The sequence below is a fragment of the Trichoderma evansii genome (genome assembly GCF_050947405.1).
Source record: "Trichoderma evansii strain SZMC 28006 chromosome Unknown GGI43scaffold_22, whole genome shotgun sequence".
NCBI lineage: Eukaryota > Fungi > Ascomycota > Sordariomycetes > Hypocreales > Hypocreaceae > Trichoderma > Trichoderma evansii.
The window spans coordinates 507,791-534,590 of record NW_028145184.1 but is presented as its reverse complement, the minus strand read 5'-3'; the positions used below and the strand labels follow the sequence as shown (position 1 = coordinate 534,590).

At 46.0% G+C, this 26,800-nt stretch overlaps 1 protein-coding gene across 1 annotated transcript; it reads right to left on the bottom strand.

The window, feature by feature from the left end:
* Positions 1-39: 39 nt before the first annotated feature.
* Positions 40-25,101, bottom strand: GGI43DRAFT_430261 (non-ribosomal peptide synthetase; the record flags this gene model as incomplete). The annotated part of the gene is made up of 4 exons (XM_083209226.1): positions 19,249-25,101; positions 10,138-19,131; positions 196-10,092; positions 40-48 (listed from the first exon to the last, which is right to left on the bottom strand). The coding sequence occupies exons 1-4, from the start codon at positions 24,892-24,894 to the stop codon at positions 40-42; spliced, it is 24,546 nt and encodes an 8,181-aa protein (XP_083057327.1). The 5' UTR covers positions 24,895-25,101.
* Positions 25,102-26,800: the final 1,699 nt, after the last annotated feature.

Sequence of the window (26,800 nt, the reverse complement as noted above, 5' to 3'; positions counted from 1 at the left end):
TAATCTCATGAAAAGTGTAATTCAATACGCAAATAGAACCTAAAAGTACTGCGTTCAACAATTGATATAACGAATAAAGAAATAAGTCAGAGAAAACAAAAGAAAAAGCATAGACATGCTATAGGACCCCGACATCGTCTCACAAATATCCTTCCCCTTTTCTTAATGCATTCGCTTAATAGCACCATCCTTTACGTTTCCTAACTCCCTCACAGAGGAAGCAATAAATCCAACACCCATCAAGTACTGCACATTCTTCTTAACAGCCGCATGCCACTGCTTATGCTCAGAGGACTCGGTAGCCAACTCTTTTGCTGATCTTGGCGCACCGAGAGCCCCCAAAAAGTGTTGAACCGGCCAAAGAGGATGTTTGTCTCCTATTTCGTTCATAGCGGCTAGCGCAGACTCTTTCCACTCTTCCCACGATACAGGCTTGCACTTGACATTTAGTTCCTTGTTGACCAGTTCCCAAAACACCGGCGTCGGCATGCCGCCAGTTACATGGATGAATGGGCGAACGGGGTCTTCTTCCAAGACTTGATTCAATACAGTTGATGCAACGCTGCTGACATCCGCAATGTACATCCAATTTTTCGTGGGTTCAACTGGATAGGCGTGGATAGCGGCGGCTCCTGAAACAACACGCCATATCAAATCATCGACGTTGGCAACTCCGTTATTCTGAGATCCAATGATACGGCCGGGTTTGACAATCGAAAGCCTATTTTGCTTGGAAGGGATGCTCTTTAAAGCGTTTTGGATAACACTTTCGCAGACAAATTTGGTCTGCACGTATCCGTTCAGCTGTTCAAGTCCTGCGGCAACGGCTGTTTGATCGTCATCGGGATCTGTCTTCAGACCACCAGATACAAAAACAAATTTAGGATGCGCTGGAGATGCGGCTGTGACATTGAGTAGCTCAACAGTTGAGTTGACATTGGCCGCTCTCAGTTTATCATAATCCGCATTCCAATTGACCACAGCTCCGTTGTGAACAATGGCGTCGATGTTGTTATGCGTCTTAGACGTTCCTGACAGCCTCTCCCACTGGGAGGCGTCGAGTCCCAACCGTGATTTTCCCAAGTCGCCAGCCCAAACTTCAATCTTCTTTGTATCGTTCTTGCGCCACCATTTGGCGGTTTGAGCTGTTGTTCTGATTCGTTCCAGTCCATGTTGTGGTGAGTTGCACCTAACAAGTACAATTACTGATTTCACATAGATATTGCGCAGTAACTGTCGCAGAAGTTCTGTTCCCAAGAAGCCCGTGGCACCCGTAAGGAAGACTGTTGATTTATCGGACATCTTCACAATTGGACGATTGACCAAATTCTTCAACTTAGAGGCAGAGATGCTCTTGGTCATCGACTGTATCCTATCCACCAGGCTCATCTCTGATCCATGCTCAGGAGCAACGCCTCCGCCGCTTTCAATAAACTTGGCCATGCTACTGATTGTTGTATGCTTGCTATTCAGAATGGAAAGACCCAGACTCACGCCGTACCTACTGAGAATGGACTTGGCAAGAGTGACGATGCGAATTGAATCGCCACCCAACTGATAAAAATTGTCGTCCACGCTAATAGACTCTGCAGGCAGATTCAGCACGTATGCCCACTGAGACCGAATCCATATCTCCATATCATTAGCACAGTCGCGGAAAATCGTTCGTTGGCCAGATAAATACTGCGCGAGGTCACCGGTAGGAAATTGGGCAACCGCCTGCAGGAGCAGCTTGCGATCAAGCTTGCCGGCACTGTTGTGAGGCATTTGCGCAACTGGTATGATGTATGATGGCAGCATGTGTTGGGGCAAAACATGGCTCATATTTGCCCAAAGTTGAGAGAACAATTCTTCCATATCATTATCCTGGACCTGGAATTCGATGTTCTCTTTCGCCGCGTCACCATTTGTTTCACTCTTAAAGCTAACAAATGCCCCGAGTGACTCGTTGTTAATAATGTCAACCGCGACATGTTCAATCTTCTTCTCCAATTTCTTCATCTGGTATTCAATCTCTCCAACCTCTATACGCTGACCGCGGATCTTAATTTGTGTATCCTTTCTCCCGAGATATTCCAGCGTTCCGTCCTCAATGTACCTCACCAAGTCTCCTGTTTTGTAGAATCTGCGGAACTTCGTATACTCCATAGGCAACCATTTCACATCTTCTAAGAATGCGTGTTTCGTTTTCTCTTCGTCTGCAAAATATCCTCGTGCCAAAGCAGGGCCTTGAACTAAAAGCTCTCCCACGCAGCCGACTGGCGCAAGTTTTTGGTAGTTTTCGGAATCCACAATCCAACAATGGTGAGCAAATCCACGACCTATAGTAGTGACGGAATCGGTCGAAGATGTATAAACGTGCGTAGATGATGAAATACAAGCCTCGGCAGGGCCATACGCGTTGCGCAAGTCCAAGCGTCCATACCATGTCTGTAAGACATCTTTTGAAGCAGCCTCACCACCAAGAATCAGTGTCTCAAGTGAAGGGACTGAGTTGGGTGCCAATGTTTTGACGACCGTTGGCGTCAACAGAGTAATATTTACCTTGGCATCCGTTATAAACTTTGCGGTATGGTGCATTCGTTCTGTCTCAGTGGGCACGCAGACAGTGCCGCCTGCAGTCAGAGCGGCGAATATTTCTGTAATGCAAGCATCAAACACGTAATTTGCAAACTGGAACCAACGAGAGTTCTCATTTGTATTGAATGCGCTATGTTCGCTAATTATAGATGTGCAGATACCCTGGTGCTCGACAATAACACCTTTGGGTAGGCCTGTAGAGCCCGATGTGAAAAGCATATAAGCCGCATTTGTCGGTCTAGCCATGTTCGTGATTGTCGTGTCTTTGATCGTGGACAAATCTGATATTAGATTTGAAGATAGTACAATGATATCTTTAGTCATGTTCATACACTCCTTGGCAATTGATGGGGATGCAACTAGGACTTGAGCTCCAATAGCGTCAACCAATGCTTGACGACGAGCGACGGGATGACTTGGGTCCAGCGGAACAAATGCACCGCCAGCTTTAAGTATACCGAGCATCGCAACAATGGCCCAAACGGATTTTTCAAGACATATAGGCACAAAAACATCTGGCCTGACACCCTTTTCACGCAAGACAACGGCCAATTGAGAGGAAAGAAGTTCGAGCTTCGCATAGGTCATAGATACTCCTGTAGAGTAAACAGCCTCATGATTTGGCCGGCGCCGAGCTTGGTTCGAGATAAGGGTGTGAAGGCAGTCATCAGTTGGTTCAAGATCTGCTGAATTCCACCCAATTGCCTGCTGAAGATCCCAAGGACCTGCAACAGAGATTCCGCTCAGAGGCCGTTCGCTCTGAGAAAGTAGCTGTTGAATGACATGGTTGAACTGCTCAGAGAGCGCCACTGCTTGAGACTTAGATACACAAGCTGTGTTATACATAAGCACAATCTCAACTTTGTTATCGAACAGTAGAGCTTGGACCACGAGAGGATAATTGATGAAATTTTGAATTCTATCCTCGATTGCTTCATCAGAGCTCTCATCAACCAAAATTGCATCCGAGTTTTTACTTCCCTCAGTGAAAAATCCAGCGGGTTGGATGACGAGCAAGCTAGAAAAGTTACAAGCGTCCTTGGCATTCTTGCTAAGCGAAGAGATATTCTGGAGGCCAAATTGCTCATATGCAACCATATCAGTGCTCTGTGTTTGAATGTTGCGCAGATATTCCGATACTGCCTGATTCTTGTTGAGCTGAACACGAACCGGCACTGTCGCTAACATTACCCCAGGCATAGAATCAGCGCCAATGAGAGCTGCATTGCGGCCGGAAACGCTGGCGCCAAAGCATACATCATCGGCATCAGAATAACGACCAAGTATAATAGCCCACGCAGCTCTGATAACAGACGCTTTGGTGACCGAAGTTCTAGAATGGTTGGAGAAGTCTATCTTCTTGCTAACATAGCGCGTAATTCCACTAACAGCGGTGGCCTCGCTGGTGCTGGCTGGGAACGAAGCACGTTTGGCTTCATGAAGTTGTTCTAGCCAGTATGCGCTGGTGGTATCATGTTGGAGGTCCAAAGTATACTTAACGAAGCGGGCATATTGTGCTAGAGGCGGAAGCTCATTTCCGCGGTAGATAGAATCCAATGTGCCCATGATGCAGCTCATGGACCAGCCATCAAAAATGCTGTGATGCATGGCGAGGCAGAAATAATGACTTCCGTCGTGCTGCACCAGGGCGTATCGGACAAGACTTGATCCATATCCCATCTTCATTTCAGACATTGTTTGACAATACGCGGGGAAGTCAACGCCATCTGTGGAATCCCATTCATGACAATCTTGTAGAATGACTTGGACGGCTGTATTATTGACAAGCGCAATTCTCGTCCGTAAGTTGGTGCAAATTGTCATAGTCTTCTCCCAGGCGGCCTTGAATCGGTCTATGTCGACATGACCTGGAAGCCTATAGGTATTCTTCGCCACATAAGATCCAAGCTGTTTGATGGACAAGGCCATAATGCCTTGCTGCAGCTGGGTGCATGGATAAGCGTCTTCAATATGCTTGGTGTCTGTTAAGCCGCAAAGATTCGATATTTCTGTTAATAATTCACCCTGTTTGTCAGCCGGCAAGAGGGTAAATCGCTTAAGGTCAGTGACTTTGCTTAGCTCCTGCCCACTGGCTAAGGCAGATAATGCCGATATCTCAGAATTTGCAAATATGTCAGCCACTGTCAGGCTGATACCAGCCTTCTGAGCTAGATTTACCAGTTGGATCGCGGTGATAGAGTCACCACCGATCTCCAAGAACCTATCGTGTCGCCCAATCTCTCCAGCGCTAGTTTTCAGAACAATTTCTGACAGTTCGCACAACTTGCGTTCCATTTCAGTTGCTGGCTCGGCCCTTTCTTGTCTTCTTGGAGAATAGCTGGCGATTTCCTCAGTTGATAAGCTAGCCGCTGTATTCAATAGTAGCTTGCGATCGACTTTCAATGAGGCGACAAAAGGCATACGTTTGAGAGGCAAAGTCAGCCTAGGCATCATATAAGTTGGCAGACGAGCCTTCAAATAAGTTACTACCGATACTAGTGATGAGCGCACGGAATCATCTAGTGGTAGGAGGATATCATCTCCAGTGTTTTCGTCCGTGAAGCTAATAAAGGCAGTCAAGGTAGCGCCCGACTTGTGATGAAGAACATCAACAGCAACATGATCGATGTTTGGAAGCGATCGTTTAAGATGATACTCAATCTCACCAAGCTCAATTCTTTGACCGCGAAGCTTCACTTGCAAGTCTTTTCTCTCGACATATTCTATGAGCCCATCGGGAGTATATTTGACCAAATCTCCTGTAAAATAGAATCTTTGGGGTCCGCCTATACGTGAAGGCGGCAGGCAGCCAATAGCTTCTGAGAATGATGTTTTTGTCCTTTCGGGGTCCTTGAAATAGCCAGGGGACAGCACATGGCCTTGGATTACAAGTTCACCAACACATCCAATTGGAGTAAGTCGACGGCGATCATCAGAATCAACGATCCAAACGGCACTATTAAAGCTTTGCCCTAGAATCTTGCCAGAGACGTGACTTGACTGTACTTCATGGGCTAGTGCTATGACACAGGTCTCTGTTGGGCCATATACATTAAAAAGCCGCACTGCGCCACACCATGTCTCGAAGATGTCCTTAGTGACGAGTTCACCACCAACAGTTAGTGTTTTAATAGTGGGAACAGAAGATGGGTTGATTGTTCTCGCGAAAGATGGCGTGAGGAACATATGATTGCATGTCGCTTTCCGAATAAAACTAGGGACATCCTGAAGTCTCTCAGAGTTCGAAGGAATGCAAACTGTACCACCATTTATCAATGGAACAAAAATTTCGTACAGCATAGCGTCAAATATATATCCAGCGAACTGGAATATTCTTGTTGATGAATCTGCACCAACAGTTTGACCTAACCCCTTCATACTTGTGCTAAGCGCGAAATGCTGAATAACCACACCCTTAGGCTTTCCAGTAGATCCAGAAGTGAAGATGATATAAGCAGGATCGCTTGTAGATTGCTTGATGGCTAGACGCTCCGTTATTACACTCTCAGTAGCCTCAAGCGCAGATATAAACGACGGTGAAATTTCCACCATACTTTTGGCAAGGCCTTGGCATGATGACATAGATTCCGAGGAAACTATCATTATTTCAGCTTCAGTCTCCTGAACTATAGCCTCTAGGCGAGCGCGTGGGTAAGACGGATCCAATGGAACAAAAGCTGCACCAGACTTGAATATTCCAAGCATGGTAACTACTGCCCATGCGGACTTTTCAAAACAAAAAGGAATGAATGTTCCTGGGCCTGCTGTCAGAAGTCGAAGGTGATTAGCCAGTAAGGTGGAATAGCGATCCAGATCGCTGTACGTCATAGATATTTCGGAAGAAAAGAGTGCTTCTTTCATAGGATTGCATTGCACCTGGACAGAGAATAAGTCATGGATACACGTGTCAACGAGTTCAACGTTTTGCTTATTGTATCCAATGGCTTGTTCAAGATCCCAAGAACTCGATAGAGATATCTCTCCCAAGGGCGTCTCATCTAGCGCGAGTAGCTGCTCCACGACATGCTGAAAGTGGTTAAGGAGAGCGGATAATTGGTTCTGAGCTAGAGCATTGGTATCATAAACGAGCAACAGTTCGACCTCATCTCCAAAGAGATAACACTGGACTATCAATGGATAGTTGAAAAAACTCTGCATTATATGTTCCACGTCTTCCTCCCCAGCTGCCTCCAGAATAGGGGTGTCATCTTCGTCAACTATCAGACCCATTTGTTTTGCTGGCTGCACAATCATCAGACTCAAGAAATTGCAAGCTTCTTTGGTGTGCTCGTCGATCTTGGAAATGTTCTGGAGTCCAAATTGCTCATATGGCACCATCTCAGATGCTTGAGACTGGATATCCTCCAAGAACTGGCTTATGGAATTCTTCCGGTCAAGTTTTACCCTTACTGGAACCGTAGCAGTGACAAGACCGGGGATAGCGGCCAGACCAGAAACTGACGCGTTACGACCAGAAACAACAGAGCCGAAGCAGACATCGTCTGTATCACTATAACGTGCGAGTATTATGGACCAAGCAGCTCGTAAAATAGTTGCCTTAGTGATTACCGAATTCGTCGCATGTGGAACGTGAATCCTCTGCTGTAATACTGCGGTATTTGGTTTGATATTTAGCGTTACTTGCTGTATAGGAAACATAGCTCGCTTCGCGTCATACAGTTGAATTTTCCAATAGTTGACGGAATCATCTTCGCTTATTCCGTTAACGTACTTCACAAATTTTGCGTAAGGTAGTAGCTTGGGTATATTTGTTCCTTCATAAGCCGCGGAGAGTGTCTGGAAGATTAGTGACATGCTCCAGCCATCAAAAATAGCATGATGCATATTCAGCATAAAATATAGCTGGCCGTTATCTTCAATCAAAGAGTAATTACAGAGTGCTGTGCCATAGCCAACTTTTATGTTCTTGGAAGACCCTTTATATGACTCAAGGGTGCCATGGGCAGTTTCCCATGTAGGATTCGCCCGCAGCTGAACTTGAATTGGAACGCTATCAACGAGAATAATTTTTGTGCGCAGATTGCTACAGCTGGCAATAGTCTGTTCCCAAGCAGATTTGAATCGCTGAATATCGACACGAGATGGTATCTTGAACGAATTCTTTGCTAGGTAAGACCCTTGTTGCTTTGCCGCGAGCGCCAAAAGGCCTTCTTGAAGTTTTGTGCAGGGGAAAGCATCTTCAATCACATCTTGATCTGTGAGACCGTATTCGATGTGACGGTTGGGATCAAGAATTTTTGTCTTCATATCGGAGCTTAGCAGACCATAAGGCTGTATGTTGTCATCCAATTCGTCCTCTGCGGCATCAACATTGCCCGCTATTGATGCGAGGTGGCTAAGTTTTGAATTTTCAAAAATTTGATTGATCTGAAGATGGATGCCAGCTTCTCGGGCCAATGAGACAAGCTGAATAGCCCCGATTGAGTCTCCTCCAATACGTAAGAAGCTATCATTTCGGCCAATTGTATTAATTGGGATGTTTAAAATGGTGGCCCAAAGTTGTTGCAAACGAGCTTCCATGGATGTTTCAGGCTCGCTCTTTGGAGCCCCATCCGCGAGAGCAAACTGACTCCACTGCTGCTGAGAGAAATTACTAATCATTTTTCGAAGCTTGGTCCTATCTAATTTGGCAGAAGATATGAGAGGGAGATAGTTGAGAGGGATGAAGAGCGTCGGGATCATATGGCGCGGGAGGACCAGATTCAAAGCCTCTACTAAATCGCTGAGCATCTTGCGCAAATCATCGGTAATAACCATGAGGAGGCTGTCATCATTTTGATTGAGCATCTGGTGTGGTGTCTTGGTATCGTCCGTAAAACAGATATATACGACAATGTGAGTAGCGGATTCACTGGTGAAGACGTCGACAGAGACTTGGCGTGCAGAACTTAAAACACTCCTAACTTGATGCTCAATCTCACCCAGTTCAACACGTAAGCCTCTTATCTTAACTTGAGAATCTTTCCGACCCACGTAATGAAGATTTCCATTTTGGCTAAAGTAACCCAAGTCTCCAGTCTTGTAAAACCGGTCCCAGTCTTTGGCCGTGTGATCTGGAGCCCACTCAGGGAGATCAGACAGTATTGCTGCCGATGTTTTCTCAGGATCAGACAGATATTCGCGGAGTAAGGCAGGTCCTTGGACAACAATTTCGCCTTGACAGCCTATTGGTGATATCCGATGAGGGTTATCGACATCAATCACCCAAACATAGGAGCCAACTGGCCGACCAATGGTCGAAATAAGTTCTGTTGAAGATTTCCATTCATGAATGGAGCTGAAAACACATGTTTCAGCCGGGCCCCAGGCATTAATCAACCGCACTTTGCCAAACCATCTATCCAACACTTCTTGTGGGAACGCTTCACCAACGAGGAGCAAAAGTTTCAATCCAGTGAAATCTTCTGGTTTCAATGTTTGTGTAAATGATGGCGTCAAGTATGCCCATGTCACTTCTGCGGAACGAACAAACTCATCTAGAGCTCCATTTAATCGCATATCATCAGAAGGAATACAGACACAAGCACCATGCATGAGAGGCGCCATAATCTCGCCAACGGAGACATCAAATACGAACGATGAGAATTGAAGCATTCTTACATCGCTGGTAAGTTTTAGTCGCTTGCTAATATCTGTTTGACTCGTACAAAGAGCTTTATGCTCCATGACAATGCCCTTGGGGGTTCCAGTGCTTCCCGATGTAAATAAGATGTAGGCTGCATCTTTTGGAGTGACATTAACGCGTGGTAAGTTGCTAACAGGGGCTTTCTGTAGCATTTCGTCAAGCTCGGGGCTAACTTGAACGACCCGTTTTGTCAATTTATTGCACAGTTTATTGTGTGAAACAGACGATAACGTTAATGTAGAGCGAGTTTGCTTAGCCACTGCCTCTAAACGCTGAATAGGATGTGCTGGATCAAGTGGTGCCCATGTTGCGCCAGCCTTGTTAATCGCAAGAATAGCGACGACATACCATATAGATTTTTCGAAGCAAACATGAACAATATCTCCGACACCGATGCTGAACTTCTGAAGAAGATGTGAAGCTAATCTGTCAGTTGCTTGATCCAGTTCAGCATATGTGATCTGGCCATCCCAGGCGTGAATAGCAGGAGCGCTTGGCGATGTTCTAGCTTGCTGTGAGATAAGTGTGTGAACACAGCTATCAATGATATCAGGTTTACTGTTATTCAGTTGCAGTGAATGTTGTATATCTTGAGAGCTGGTGACCGATATTCCGTCAAGCGTTTGTCTTTGTCGCAAGACTAGCTGCTCTACAACGCCTTCAAATTGATGCGTTAGAGCTTCTATCTGAGCTTCAGAGATGGCATCTTTGTCATATATCGTCACAAATTCCACATGATCGGGATATATATGTCCTTGGATGACGAGGGGGTAGGTGTAGTAGTTCTGCACCAGGGTTTCTTGTGCGTCTAGCCCACTGTCTGCGATGGACATGATGCCAGACATCTCGCTGTCCTCAGTGAACTGCTGCATTGGTTGAATCAGCAATAAACTAGAAAATTCGCAAGCTACTTTGGCTTCGGGACTTAGTTTGGAAATATTTTGTAAGCCGAACTGTTCGTATGGCATCATTTCTGTAGCTTGGCGCTGAACAAGTTGGAGGAAGTCCAATACTTGCTGGTTGCGATCAATAAGAACCCGGATAGGTACAGTAGCAACTGTTGGTCCGGCCAAATTGAGCAATCCATCGACAGATGCTTGACGACCAGATATCGTAGCTCCAAAGCAAACATCATCAGAACTACAGTATTTCGCTAGAACAATCGCCCAAGCTGCGCGCAAAATCGTTGCCTTCGTAATTATTGAGCTGGATAAAGCGGGGAAATTGAGATTTGAGGATGTAGTTCCAGTTCGTAAAATCTTGCTACCTGGTCTTGTTACTGGGAAGGCAGAATGTTTGGCATTTGCAAGCTGCTTAGTCCAGTAAGCGCGAGTCTCAGATTCATTCACATCTTCTAAGTGTCGGATGAATCTAGAATAAGGCACTGGAACGAAAGGTGGGCGCTCTTGATATGCTTGGTAAAATGTCTGTAAAAGTAGTGGGATCGTCCAACCGTCGTGAATTGCATGATGAACTGTCCACAGGAAATAGTTGTTTCCATCATCATCTTGTGCAATCGTGAATTGTGTTAATTGTGAATCATAAGTCATTCGAAGTGCTGTTGTCCTTTCTACAGCAGCTTTCAAGTTGCCTCCCGCATCATCCCATAGCTGGTCATTCTTGACTACTACTTGAACACAATTTGCGTCATAAAGAACGATTCGAGTCCTCAGTATGCCACATATATCAATAGTTTCTTCCCATGCTTTCCTGAAGCGGTCGATATCTACTTGGTCAGAGAGCCTGTAGACATATTTTGCAGTATACGAGCCTGGGAATATCAAGCTAAGAGCCATAAGACCCTCTTGTAATTTTGTGCAGGGATAGGCATCCTCAACAATTTGATTACCAGACAATTGAAGTTGGGCTGCAAGGGATTTTCCAATCGCCCAATTTTGTGTGGCCTTATCAACCTGATCAAAGGGTGATAGCTCAGAGGCACTGTCTTCCTCGCCATCCACTTCTCTTGCAGTCGCAGCAACAGCCAGCAAACGAGGATCATCGAAAATATCCTTAGCATTAAGAACAATACCGTCATCCCGAGCAGTATTGACCAAATGAATTGCCGCAATGGAATCGCCACCAAGTGATAAGAAACTATCGTCGCGACCTATCGACTCCATGGGAATATTGAGAATTTCGGCCCAGATTTTCTGCAATAGGGATTCCATGGGTGTTTCCGGAGCACGCTTTTTAGATCGTACAAGCGAGTACAAGGCAAGATTATCTTGAGATAGCTTACTCGTTGCTTGGCGAAGCTTTTTGCGATCAAGTTTAGTGGAAGTAATAACTGGCATATAGCTGCATGGTATAAAGAGAGTTGGTACCATATATCGTGGAAGTGTGACATTTAGCTCACCAACTGTGGTTGTCAAGCATGTCTGTAACTCTTCGTCAATGGGAAGAAACATTCCATCATCTGCATCACTGTCGCCGGTTCTAGTTTCGCTGCTGAAGCAGAAATAGGCGACCAAATTCGTTCCTTGCTCAGTTTTGAACACGTCAACCGCAACTTGCTTGGCCTGTGGGAGGGCAATCTGGAGATGATGTTCGATTTCGCTAAGCTCAACACGAAGGCCTCTGATCTTGATTTGTGTATCTTTACGAGCTGAAAACTCAATGGTGCCATCCGGATTGTAGAAGCCCAGATCTCCGGACTTGTAAAACCGGCTATAGTGTAGCAAATTCTGGTGAGGAGCCCAACTAGGGAGAGACGTCAATATTGTTGCTTTTGTTCGTTCTTGGTCAGCAAAATATTCTCGTAATAATGTCGGGCCTTGAATGATAATTTCGCCAGTAGCGCCAATTGGAGCGAGTTTGGAAGGGTCATCAGCATCAACAATCCAGCATAGACCACCGACAGGTTTACCAACAGTCAAAGACGACTCGTGGATAAAAGTCCATTCGTGAAGGGTACTAAAAACGCATGTCTCAGCAGGCCCCCAGCCGTTGACTAAACGAACTTTGCCGAACCAGGTGTTGAGTACATCTCGCGGAACAGCTTCACCTGCCAGTAAGACGAGTTCCAGGCCAGGTACATCGGCTGGTTTAATAGTGCGAATGAATGATGGTGTGAAGAAGGCCCAATTTATTCCCGTATCGCGAATATATTCAGGCAGCCCGTTCATTCTTGCTTGTTCAGAAGGTATGCAAACGCAGGCACCTGTAATCAGAGGCGCAATCATTTCGCCGATAGATAGATCAAAAACGTAGGATGCGAACTGCAATATCTTGACTTCTGCCGTCATGCCCAGTCTATTTGCAACGGCAGTTTGGCTGGTAGCGACAGCACCATGCTGCATCACAAATCCTTTTGGTGTTCCCGTACTGCCTGATGTAAACAGCATATACACAGCATCACGGGGCGATACGTTTGTTTTGGGCCCAACTTTGTCCAGACCTTTAAAACTCTTAGCCAACGTCTTGTCGAGAGATGCGTTAACTTCAATAGTGGTAGGTAGGAGGTCTTCACATATCGACATGTTACTTGTTGAGGTTAATGCAATCGTTGCTTTGGTCTGTGAGACAATTTGGGCAAGCCGCTGGGGAGGATGAGATGGATCAAGAGGTACCCAAGTAGCTCCAGCTTTGTTGATTGCCAGAATTGAGATCATATACCAAGCTGTCTTTTCAAAGCAGACGTGAACAAAGTCACCCGTCTTGACACCATATTCATTGACAATGTAATGTGCCAATCGATTTGCAGACTGGTTGTATTCAGCATAAGTAAAGCGACCATCCCACGCATCGACTGCAAGAGCGCTGGGGCGAACAACACCTTGCTTTTCAATAAGAGTGTGGACACATAAGTCAAAAATATCAGGCATCTCAGGATTTAGCTTAGCTGCCCGCTGAACATCCCAATCGGAGGCTACAGATATATCTCCAATAGTCATATCTGTATGAGAAGCGAGCTGCTTAGCAACATGTTCAAAATGATGCGACAATGCGATGAGCCGCTGTTCCATCAATACTTGGGAGTTGTATATAAGTACAAGTTCAATTTGGTTCTCGTATAAATGGCCCTGGATGACCAAAGGATAGCTGAAATAGTTCTCAAAGGTTTCTGCGTGTTTACCTTCTTCAGAAGCTACCATGATGCTCTCATTACCATCTCCAAGTAGCGACTGCATGGGCTGGACGACTAAAAGACTTGAAAAGTTACAAGCATCCTTGGCGTCGTTGCTAATCTTTGCGATATTTTGAGTACCAAATTGTTCATATGGAACCATGTCGGTAGCATGGTCTTGAACGTAGCGCAAAAATGTCGAAATAGATTGTTTAGAGTCGGTATGAAGTCGTACTGGTACAGTTGCAATGATTGGGCCTATCATTTCCACAAGGCCATGTACAGCAGCTTGCCTTCCTGAGATGGTTGCGCCAAAGCATACATCATCCGTTTCGCAGTACCGAGCCAGAACAAGGGTCCAAGTTGCCCTCAAAACCGTTGCCATCGTGATACCAGAACTGGCAATATTAGGAACTTCGATTATCCGATTGAGTATACGCGTGTTACTAGCAGTCGCTAGGTCAGAGTTTGAAATTGGTTTTGTAGGTGGGAATGAGGCACGTTTGCCTCCTTGTAACTGCGACTCCCAGTACTCAACAGCCGCTTCATAATTTAGCTCCAAGGTATACTGAATGAATCTAGTGTAAGGCTGAGATATAATATCGTTGTTACCATGGTAAAAGTTTTGTAGCATATTTAGAATATTCCTCACAGACCAGCCATCAAAAATGGCATGATGCATTGTCAGGATGAAGTAGGATTTTTGTGAAGCCTTTTCTGTAAGGACAGCAAATTGGCTTAGACGAGAGCCATATTTCATTTGCACGCTTTTGAGGTCAGATAAATATTCTTCCAAGGATTTTCCGCTGGTATTGTCCCATGGGATATGTTCATTGATGACAATTTGGAAAGACAAGCCACCTAACTGAACAATGCGGGTTCTCAGACTACCGACAGCCTTAACAGTACGCTCCCAAGCATCTTTTATCCTTGAAATGTCCGTACTGTCGGAAAGACGATAAATGAATTTGGCGATATACGAACCCGGCTGCTTAATAGCTAGGGCCATTAGACCTTCTTGCATTCTCGAACAGGGATAGGCGTCCTCAATTTGCTTGTCGCTAGTAATCTTAAGCATATTTTTGGTGGAGCTGTTTAAAACGAGGCTCAAGTGTTCTCGTTCCAGTAGGCTAAACGGTGGAATGATGATTTCCTCTATTTCTTCTTCCATTGAATAAGCTTTAGAGGCCACAGAGAGCAATCTCGGATCATCAAAAATGTCACTAACAGTTAGGGAAATGCCTTGGTTTCGAGCATGAGACACAAGCCGAATAGCAGCGACAGAATCGCCACCGATTCCCAGGAAATTTGTGTCACGGCAAATCTCTTCTGGAGAAATGTGAAGAATTTCGCTCCACATCTTCTGAAGGCGGCGTTCCATGTCAGTCTGTGGCAATTCTTTGACCCTTTCCCCATCCTCCAGTGCATACTGATTCAACTCTTGTCGATCAAGCTGCTTGGTCAATCCAAGTATCATCTTTCGATCCAATTTTCCAGAGCTAGCGAGTGGCACTGCACTGCAAGGTATGAAAAGTGCTGGCACCATGTACGTCGGCAACACAGAGCTAAGACGCTCGCGAAGAGTGTGAAGCAAAACTTTCAAGTTATCTGTGAGAGGTTGGATGAGGTCATCAGGAACAGGCATGCCGGCTGCAATAGTATCATTATTGAAGCAAACAAATGCAACCAAGCTGGTGGAAACATCTGCTTTCAGGACATCCACAGCAACTTGACAAACTCCATCGAGTTTGGTGTGAATGTGATGTTCAATATCTCCTAGCTCGATACGAAGCCCACGAATTTTAACTTGCATATCTTTACGGTTGTGGTATTGGATTGTGCCGTCTGGGTTGTAAATAGCAAGGTCTCCAGTTTTGTAGCATCGTCTCCAGTACGGCGAATCCTGGTACGGTGCCCATTCCGGAGCTTGCATGGTTGATAAAGCAGTCTTTTTCTCGTCTGTCAAGTATTCGCGGAGTAAATTAGGGCCTTGAATGATAACTTCACCCAAGGTTCCGATAGGAGCCAGCTTATTGGGATCATTTGCATCGACTATCCAGCAAAATCCGCCAACCGGTCGCCCAATTGTCAATTGCGATTCTTCTCTAGATTTCCATTCGTGGATAGCTCCAAAGACGCAAGTCTCCGTAGGGCCCCAGCCATTTAAGAGACGAACCTTTCCATACCACAATTCGAACACGTCACGTCCCACAGCTTCTCCGACTAGCATTAGCATCTGGAGGCATGGCACGCTATCAGGCTGTATTGTGCGAGCGAATGAAGGCGTCAACATAGCCCAGTTCACTTGCGCATCACAGATATACTGAGTCAGACAATTCATCTGACTATCCCACGACGGAATACATACACAACCACCCGTAAGGAGAGGCGAGATAATCTCTCCTACCGAGGCGTCAAACACATATGAAGCGAATTGCAGCATTCTTACTCCTGGACCATAACCAACCTTTTTACTGGCCGTCATTTGAGCGCTAGAGAGAGCCAAATGTTCGATTATGACACCTTTAGGAGTACCAGTACTGCCCGAGGTGAAGAGGATATAAGCAATGTGTTGAGGTGTCACCTTAACATCGAGTTTACTCTCATGTCGGCCTTCCTTTATCAGCTGAGTATCCAATTTTCCTGATACTTCGAGTACGTTGTCAACCAATCTAGCGCATCTCGATACGTTCGCTGGTGATGCCAAGGCAAGTGAGGATCCGGTTTGTGCGACAACCTGTCTGTGACGTTGAAGTGGGTGAGCAGGATCAAGAGGCGACCATGCTGCTCCAGTCTTGCTGATAGCAAGCGTAGCCACCACAAACCAGGCCGACTTATCGAAGCAAACGTGTATCATGTCTCCGATTTGAACGTTAAGAGAGTTGACTAGATGGTTTGCCAATCTATCGGCGGAAGCAATGAGCTCTTTGTAAGTAAACTCAGCATCCCAAGCCAATACAGCAGGCAGATTCGGATACTTAGCCGCAGTTCGGTCAATAAGAGTATGAATACATTCCTCTACAACGTCTGGAGGCTGGCCGTTAACGGCAAGGGCGTATTCGAAATCTGAATCTCCAGCAACATTAACGTCCGTAAGTTTTCGGCCATCAGGTGTAACCAGTTGCTGAATAACATTGTCAAATTGGAACGACAGGGCTTTTATCTGAGATTCTGCCAGAAGAGTAGCATCGTAAATGAAGACAAGTTTCACCGATTCCTCGCCAATGAAGCAGTGAAGAATCAAGGGGTAGGTGAAATAGTTCTGCAACGTCTCCTCCGCAAATTTCTCGCTAGAGTTCAAAGGCTCAAGGATCGAATCAGCATCATCGCCTCCAGAAGGCTGCACAACCATCAAGCTCGAAAAGTCGCACGCTTCTTTGATCTGCGGGCTTAACTTGGTAATGTTTTGGAGACCAAATTGCTCATATGCCACCATTTCGGATCCCTGGATTTGAATTTTCCCAAGGAAATTGCTTAATGTTACATCAGAGCCCAAGCGAATTCGAACAGGCACAGTTGCGATCGTCACTCCGGGCATAGATTCAAGCCCAGGGATAGAGGCAGTCCTTCCCGATACCGTTGTTCCAAAGCAAACGTCGTCATTATCACAGTATTTTGCAAGAATTATAGCCCAGGCAGCTCTCATGACTGTAGCTTTTGTGATGGTGCTGCGCGAAGGGGCAAACTTCATTGTGCTGGTCAAAACACAAGTCCTCTTCTCCTCAATGGTAGCTTGGCGTCTTGATGCCCGAGGGGGGAACGAAGCTGGCTTCGCGTCTCGTAGCTGATTAAGCCAGTACTTGTTAGCAGCCTTGACATCCATATCCATAAAATATTTCACAAACTTCCGCATAGAAATCAGAGTCGGAGGCGCTTCGTTTCTCAGTAGCGCAGTCAGTGTATTGATGATGATACCGAGGGTCCATCCATCAAAAATTGCATGGTGAATCGTCCAGAAGAAATACTTTTCACCGTTTTCCGTTTCTAAAATACTGTAATGTGAAAGCTGCGACCCATAATCCATCCTTACGTTCTGTGAGCGTGACGCATAGGATTCAGCATCAGTAGCGGAGGCTTCTTCCCAAGAGACGTCATGATCCAGCACGACTTGAACGCAAACATCTTCGATTATCAGAATTCTTGTCCGTAGGTTGTCGCATAAACTAACTGTTTTTTCCCATGCTGCCTTGAATGTTGCTACATTGAGGTGAGCAGGAATCTTGTAAGCATTCTTAGCTATGTAAGAGCCAGGTTTGGTCACGGTGAGAGCCATTAGACCTTCCTGAAGTGCACTACACGGGTAAATATCGCGAATAGCTTGACCATCCGACAGCTTGCATTGCTGTCTAATAGATTTTGTAATTGCGTCGGTCTTTTCAAAGGGAAGCAAGCTGAATGGCGCCAGCTCAAGTTCTCTTTCAACATTTCCAGCAGCTGCCGCTATAGAGGCCATAGACGACAATTTTGAGTCGGCAAAAATGGCATCTACAGGCAACTTAATGCCATGCTGGTTCGCCAAAGAAGAAAGTCGAATCGCTGATAGTGAGTCTCCGCCAATCTGGAAGAAAGGGTCGTTTTTACCTATTGTTTCTGCGTCAATCTTCAATACCTGAGCCCACAGGCGTTGCAGCTTGACTTCCATCTCGGTCGTTGGGGCGACGAACTCTCTCTCTGACAAAGAATAAACCGTAAGTTGCTCTGTTGTCCAATCTTTAATCAATCCCAGGAGTTTTCCTCGGTCTAGTTTCAATGCCGCATTAAACGGCATCTCACGGAGAGGAATAATCAAGCTAGGAACCATATAGCCTGGCAGCTCTTGTCTCAGCTTGCCAATGAGATCTGTGAGCTGTTCGCGCATTGATTGCTCTAATGAAATAATGGTATTCTCTGGTGGGTAAATATCGTTATTCTTATAGGATATAAATGCAATCAGAGAATCTCCAATGCCCCTTCGAAGGACTTCGGCGGCAGCATAAGCAACTTCCGGCATCAGTCGCTTGATAGTGGCTTCGATCTCACCAAGCTCGATACGATGACCGCGAAGCTTAACTTGCTTGTCCTTACGCCCAAAGTACTCCATTGCGCCACCAGCCAAGTATCTGACCAAATCGCCAGTCAAGTAAAATCGGGATGGCTCAGATGGAGCACATCCCATCTCTGACAGAAAGACTTGACTTGTTTTCTCTGGCTCATTCATATATCCGCGGCCAACAGTATGACCTTGGATGACAAGCTCACCCACACAGCCAATTGGCGCAAGTTTGTGGTGATTGCCTGGCTCAATGACCCAGCAAGCGCTATTGTATGGCCTTCCAATCATCGTCGGACTGTCACTCAAGATATATTCATGAGCTGTACAGCAGACAGTAATTTCTGTAGGTCCGTACAAGTTCACCAGACGCACATGCTCGCACCATGCATCCAAGGTATCACGAGCAGCAGCCTCACCAACCAGCATCATTGCTTTAAGATCAGGAACATCGCTCGGAGACATGGTCCGGAGAAATGAGGGCGTGAGAAAAGCGATGTTGACTTTCGCCCGTTTAACGAAGTCCGGAATCCCTTGCAAGCGCTCTTTCTCTGAGGGAATACAAACGGTGCCGCCAAAGACAAGAGTGCCCAGAATTTCGGCCACACTTATGTCAAATGTGAAGGCTGAGAATTGTAGAGATCTAGAGGCATTGCTAAGTTCCGCCGCTTTTCCAAATCCTTGGATACTGGTGCAAACAGCAACATGCTCAATGACAGTACCTTTGGGCTTGCCCGTTGAGCCGGATGTAAACAGGACATAAGCGGCGTTACCAGGCGAGGATCTCTTTGTTGGATTAAAAGTATTCTTTAATGATTTAGAGAGCTTGGTTATTGTTGAACGCGATAAAACGAAGACATTCTCCGTTAAAGTGTCGCAGGTCGCGGATGTCGATGGAGATACTATTACGATGCTAGCACCTACATCTGCAACAATCATTTTCCTTCGGTTTACTGGATGCGAAGGATCAAGGGGCAGATAAACTCCGCCGGCTTTCATAATTGCCAGCATGGCGACAATCGCCCAGACGGATTTTTGCATGCAAAAGGGAACGACAACTTCTGGGCCCACTCCAAATGATAAGAGATGTGCCGCCAGTGCATCTGATAGGCTGTCGAGCTCAACATATGTCAAAGAATCCTCTGAGGAGAAAAGGGCCTCGTGATCTGGTGTCTTCTTGGCTTGAACAGAGATCAAGTCGTGAACACAGCGGTCTACCCGCTCAATAGGAGGATTCCACTCTGCAGCCTGTTTCGCATCCCAAGAGCCAGCAACGGAGATGGCACTTAGTGGCCTATCATTTTGCTCACATAGTTGCTGGATTACATTATCAAGGTGAAGAGATAGTGCTTTAATTCTCCATTCTTGCAAGATGTTTGCATCGTAAATCAGCTCCAGTGTCGCACCTTCATCATGTAGCTGACATTGCACAATTAGTGGGTAGCTAAAATAATTTTGTAAAGTCTTTGTGAATATCTCACTCCCAGAGGTGACAGGAGTCAGAAGGGATCCACCAGCAGCGTCTCCTTGTATCGGTTGCAACGTCAAAAGACTGGTGAAGTTGCAGGCTTGTTTAGCCTCCTCGCTCAACTTCAATATTTCTTGCAAACCAAACTGTTCGTACGGAATCATGTCATTCGTATGGCTTTGAACCATCTGAAGAAATTGGCTGATCGCCATCTTACGATCAATCCGCAACCGAACAGGGACAGTGGCCACTACCAAACCTGGGATGGATTCTAAATCTTGGACGTCAGCATTGCGTCCAGAGGATACTGTGCCAAAACAGATATCATCAGTGTCGCAATACCGGCCAAGTACGATTGCCCAGGCGGCCCGTAATATGGATGCTCTTGTGATCGAACGATTCGCTAGTGATGGGAACCTAACGGTGTGAGTTAACACTCGGGTAGATTTGATATCTGACTGCCGCGTAAGTTCCACGGCAGGGGGGAATGAAGCTTGCTGTGCGCCTTGGAGCTGAGCAGCCCAATAATTCACCGCGGCGTCTCGATCCAATCCCATTGTATAATTGACAAAGTCAGCATAAGGTCTGATCGTCGGCAGAGTTGCCTCACGATATAGTGCACCCAGAGTACCAAAGATAAGAGGCAAACTCCAGCCATCGAAGACACAATGATGAGCACTGAAGACGAAATAGCGGCCACCGTCAGCTTCTTGGATAAGAGCATATCGACATAATCGTGTACCGTGGCCCATCGCTAACATTTGAGGACGTTGAATATATGTTTCAACGGTCAATCCTTCAGTTGAATCCCATTCGTCATCTCCTTTGATAACAGCTTGAATGGTAGCATCGCCAATAGGCACGATTCTTGTTCGCAGATTAGAGCACAGTAAAAGAGTTTTCTCCCAAGCCGCCCGAAATTTAGCAATATCAATATCGCCAGGCAGCCGGTATACCTGTCTGGCGATATAAGACCCAGATTGCGTGATTGAGAGTGCTAGAAGACCCTGTTGAAGCGAAGTGCATGGAAATGCATCTTCAACAATAGCTTTTTTCGGTAAATCATACTTCGATCGCAGAGTGTTTGTAATATCTGCGCTACTAGGAGAGTCTCCCAATAGACTGAAAGGCAGTATGTCAGCCGGTTTCTCACGGTAGGCATTGGTTATGACTGTTTTCGAAGCGACTACTCTCAGTCGTGGGTCTTCGAAAATATCTTTCACAGTCAGAGACAGGCCAGCCTTACGAGCAGCAGCAACCAAATGGATGGCTGTCAGCGAGTCACCACCAATCTGAAGAAAGCTGTCATCACGTCCAATCATGTCTGCTGCGATTTTCAGCCCCTCTGACCAGAGCTTCTGCATGCGAATTTCCATTTCAGTCTCCGGCTTTCGCTTGTCTCTTGCACCGAGTGTGTATTGAATCAGTTCGTTCTGATTCAACCTTTGAGTGAATTTGCGCAGTAGCTTTCTATCCAGCTTCAATGATGTGTTCGCCGGCATATAACGACATGGAATAAACAGGGTGGGAACCATATACGGTGGCAATATAGCATTAAGCTCGCCTACCATTACCACAACTTGCTCCTTTAGTTCCTCTGTGAGCTGCAAGAACATGTCATCGCTCCCTTTTTCCAGCTCACTGGCAGTTCGCCTCTCCTTCGAAAAAGAGAAGTAAGCCACCAATTGAGAGCTAGCGTCTTTCTTGAGGATATCAACGACAACCAGTGAAACACCATTCAAAGTCGCTCGAATGTGATGCTCGATTTCTCCTAATTCAACACGAAAACCTTTGATCTTTACTTGTGTATCCTTACGACTGACAAATTCCATAGTGCCATCGGGATTATAACGAGCCAGATCGCCTGACTTATAGAATCGATTCCAATATTTGGATTCACGATGGGGTGCCCAATCCGGTAGCTTGGTAACGATTGTCTCGCTTGTCTTTTTCGGATCATTTAGATACTCTCGCGAGATGGTAGGACCTTGAATGACAATTTCGCCGACAACTCCAACAGGCGCCAACTGCTGAGGATTCGAGGGGTCAACAATCCAGCAAAATCCTCCAACTGGGCGTCCGATATTGAGATTAGACTCATCTGCCGACCTGAACTCCTGCAAGCTACTGTAAACACAGGTTTCTGCAGGGCCCCAGCCAGTGATCAGTCTTGTTTCCCGTCTACCGGCCCACGTTTGGAAAACGTCGCGCTCAAAGAGCTCTCCAGTTATCAGTAGCGCTCCCAAGTTTGGAAGTTCAGATGGATCAATTGTTCTCGCAAATGACGGCGTAAAAGAGGCCCAATTAATCTTCATATCGTTGATAAATCGAGTTATACCGTCCAGGCGAGAGTCGCCTGAGGGCACGCAACAACAAGCTCCTGTGATCAACGGCTGAACAATCTCAAAAACTGAGAGATCAAAAACGTATGAAGCAAATTGCAACATTCTGATACTGGGTGTTATGCCGAGCCTTTTTCCAATAGCCTTTTGACTCGTACACAGGGACCCATGTTCCATTACAAAGCCTTTCGGTGTACCAGTGCTTCCAGAGGTAAACAGTACGTAGACAGCGTTTCGTGGCGACACATCCACATTCGGACCACGCATGCTACACTCGTCTAATCTGTTGTCCAAATCCGGACACACCTGAAGAACTGAACTTACGAGATTGTTGCATAACTCCGAGCAAGCTGGTGAAGCCAGTGCCAGTTTCGCCTTTGTCTGCGAAACTATTTGCCTCAGCCGCTGCTCAGGATGAGAAGGGTCGAGAGGAACCCACGCTGCTCCAGCTTTGTTGATTGCGAGTACTGCAATGAGGTACCAGGCCGATTTTTCGAAACACACGTGAACTAAGTCCTCTTTCTGGACATGGTACTCGTTCACCAGATGGTGAGCCAGCCTATTTGACACCCTGCTAAGCTCGCGATACGTGAAAGTGCCATCCCATGCACATATTGCAACACTACTTGGTCGCCTTAACGCTTGATTCTCAACCATTTGGTGGAAGCAGAGATCCACAATCTCAGGCTCTTCACTATTAAATTTCTTTGCAAGTTCCAAGTCCCATTCCCCAGCCAGAGCAGTTGTAGAGAGCGGCCCATTCAGTGGTCGAAGAAGCTGCTGCACCACTTGGTCAAAGTGGTGGAATAGAGCTTCGACTGTACCCTTATTGATCGAATTGGAATCATATGTAATTCGCAAGTCGACATGGCTATCCTCTAAAAAGGTTTCCAAGACAAGAGGGTAGTTGAAATAGTTCTGCATGGAGGCGTCAGACAACTCCTTTTCCGCAGAACTGCCGCGCAGCAGTATCGCGTTTTCAGTCTTGGAATCAGCTGTAGACGATAAGGATCTAGAAGGCTGAATGACAAGCAGACTCGAAAAGTCGCAAGCGTCTCTTGCATCTTCACTGAGCCTCGCAATATTCTGCAACCCGTATTGCTCGAATTCAACCATTTCAGAAGCCTGCGCCTGAATGTCTTGCAAGAATTTGCCAACAGATTCGTCGCGCAACAGGCGGACGCGAATGGGCGCCGTAGCAATAATAAGTCCAGCCATTTGATTGATTCCCGGGACAGGGGCTTGTCTTCCAGAAACAGTAGTACCAAAGCAAACATCATCGGTATCGCAGTACCGAGCCAAAACAATGGCCCAGGCAGCTCGCAATACCGTTGCTTTGGTAATGGACATTTCAGCCGTATGTGGAAACGGAATCTCCTTTGTCACGACACGACCAGCAATGTTAAGTTTCGAATTTAGAGCTGGAGGGAAATTGGCTCGACGAGCGTCCTGCAGCTGTTTCTTCCAAAAATTGCTGGCAGCATCTTGGTCAAGAGATTGGGTATACTTGATAAAGCCCGAATATGGTCGCAAAGCACCCGCTTCTTGACCATGGTACAGCTGATACAAAATATCAAGTGTGAGGCGAGCACTCAATCCATCAAAAATCGCGTGATGGATGATCCAGACAAAATAGAATTTCCCATCTGCATTATGAACCAAGGCGTATCGACATAGGCGCGACCCATATGTCATTGTGATTTTTTTAGCCTTGGATGCGTAAGAATCCATTGTTTCGCCAGTTGTTTCCTCCCAGACTGTATCACCCTCGATGACCGCCTGGATCGTCTGGCCATTCACTGGCAGAACTCTAGTGCGCAGGTTATCGCAGCGTTCTACCGTCTTTTCCCATGCCGTTTTAAATCGTGGAATATCAACATGGTTTGGCAATTCATATATCTGCCTCGTCATGTACGATCCCGGCTGCTTCTCTGCCAGGGCCATGATACCGGCCTGGAGCGCCGTGCAGGGGAATGCATCACGAATGATATAATCATCGGCCAACTCGCACTTGGCTCGAATTTCGTTTAGTATTGTATCAACTTCTGTCTGTGGCAATAGGCCCAAAGGCTCAACGTCGTATGCCACATGGTTGATCTCATCCAAGGCCGCAATGGCGGCCATCTTCGTAAGGACTGGATTGCTAACTATTGTAGCAGCTGTAAGTCCAATTCCATACTTCTCAGCCAACGCAACAAGCTCAATGGCAATAATCGAATCTCCTCCAAGGCTCAAAAAACTGTCGTTCATGCTAATATCCTGAGGCTCAATATTGAGAAGTCGGCTCCAGAGTTCTCGGAGAACAAGCTCTGTTTCTTGGGCAAGGATATCAGTTGCGGGATTTTGGTGAGTATCAGCGCGCGGTGCTTCTGCGGCTACGCGAGCTCTCTTCTCTTTTGGCGAAAGGTTAGATTCCGTCGATTCCCATGTGTTCAAGAGCCGATAGAGGGCTCTCTCATCCACTTGGCCAGTAGAAGTGGTAGGAAGCTCGTCGAGTACAGTCCATTTTTTAGGGATAGAAAAGGTTCCAATCGCGTCAAAATCTTTCATCTTTCGAAGCGCTTTGCGCGATCTCTTGATTATAGCAGATGCATCCGCCTGCTCGTGGCCGTCCACTGGCTTAGCCAGAGAAATAGCCACGGTCCACTGCGGCTCATCATATGGAGAGGCCAGATTCAAAACCTTTGCCTGCTTGAGAGCTTCGTCTTTCAGAAGTTCTCTTTCCATCTTGTGTCGCATCTCAAGACCTTGGGTGGCCATGATTTCGTATTGTGTGTAAATAGTCGTCGTTTATTGTACTCTTGGCTCAAGCTAAGGAAATATACATCGAGGACCTTTGAATAGCTTACAGCTAGTTACAGTTACGACTGCTAAGAAGTTGAGAATTATTCTACGAAAGGCCCTTGAAACATGAGTTATATCACAGTCAATATACGCCATCCCACGGGAAGGGTAGCGTTGCTGGATCATAACTCATATTTGCCAAAGGGATGGCATTCTCCTCCAGAATAGGGCAAGCCGCATAAATAAGAGCAATCAACGTCTTCCAAGAAAGACACGATTGTGGATATTGTGACCGCCCGTGTGGTCAACGTTGCCTGATGTTTCACATTGTGTTGACCCTTGTGTATAGAGGTCTTATTCAAAGTATCCCTTCCAGCGCGGTAAAATAATCTTCAGCATGACCTTGTGAAGAATATACAGATACAACGACTGAAAGATTCTTAAATGACTGGAATATGCCTAAATATCAAGCTGCATCATGTCAATTCGCGTATCGAGGCTGCTGCTATATCTTGACTGTTTCCAAACTCAAGCTCGGTATGACGCGCTTGTGGGTGTGGAATGCATGGTGGCCATCGTATACGTCCCTTTTTTTCGCTTCACTAGCTCAGCATTCGACAAATCAGGGCGTTGAAGACTGCCACCTTCAAGGAGTGTGGCTTGGAGTGCTGTCCAAATTAAATATGCAAGGGAGGACTCCTAGGATTCTACATGAGGGAAGCAAGAGGATCTCCGGCTGGCGACATATATTCATGACATCCAAGTAGTATCATGTGAAGGATTGAAACATCCGTAACGGAGGATTTGAAACAAAGACCATGGAAAAATATATGTGTTGGCTAGCTCTTTGTCAGGCTGTTCGATTGTATGACGTTGCAGTCTTACTCCTCGCGTCAAGTTTTATGCACTCTCTCGCTCAGAGTATAGAGAACTCGGAGAAGAGATTTCACACATAACTCAAAACATCGTGTCAAGTCTGTCTCGGAACGACATGCACCATGAAGATGACTCGTAGACGCATGTTTTAACAGCAACGGCGCTTCAGTTGCAGAAGGCTAATATGGCCGTTACATCGTGCAGCCACTCTGACGTTTTGGAGGCTCTGCTATATGATAAGTGATATTGAATAGATAAGTGACATTGAATAGACCATGGATTGGGCAACACTCAATGGATGACATTCTGGATTAGCAATTATCTTGGCGTTTATCTGGAGCCGACAGCAGCGAAGAAGCTACGTTGGGATGGCCGAAATAGCTTAGTAAGGCAGCGCCATACCCTAGAAAGAAGAAAATTTTGGGTGGAAAATACAAATCTGAGCCACTGGAAGGGTTAGATGGATGGTAATAGAATTGCGTTATTATTATTCGAACGAAGATGAATAATTTGCGAGCATAGAGAGATGGAGTCACTTGCTGGCGCTGTAGTCGAGTGAATTTACGTACTTGACGTTTACTTTGGTGCCCAATACTGCCACTTGTAAAGCCTCAATACATATACCTAGGTATGGCATGACTTAACCTCCTAGCTTAAACTGACGCCCTTGTTAAAATCAACTCCCTTTTATACATGTGTTTATATTTCTCCATGAAGCAACCAAACCTATTTTTTTTTTTTATTTTTTTTGAACCAACAACTTACCCCAGATTTTGCATTATCCCGGCCTCACCGGTAGCTGTCTACATTCACATGCCTCACGGCCTAGCACTATTATACCTCCCACTTAACGCGATCGCTCTCCGCAAAGCCACACATTCTAGTGCCTCTGAGCGTGGGCACACTAGCAGCAGTAGCTTGCGGGAGACTTTGCAAGCAAATTGGGAGCTTGTGCAACTAGACTCTTGACTACGTCCCATCTTTCGTCATCACTCATCATAGTCGG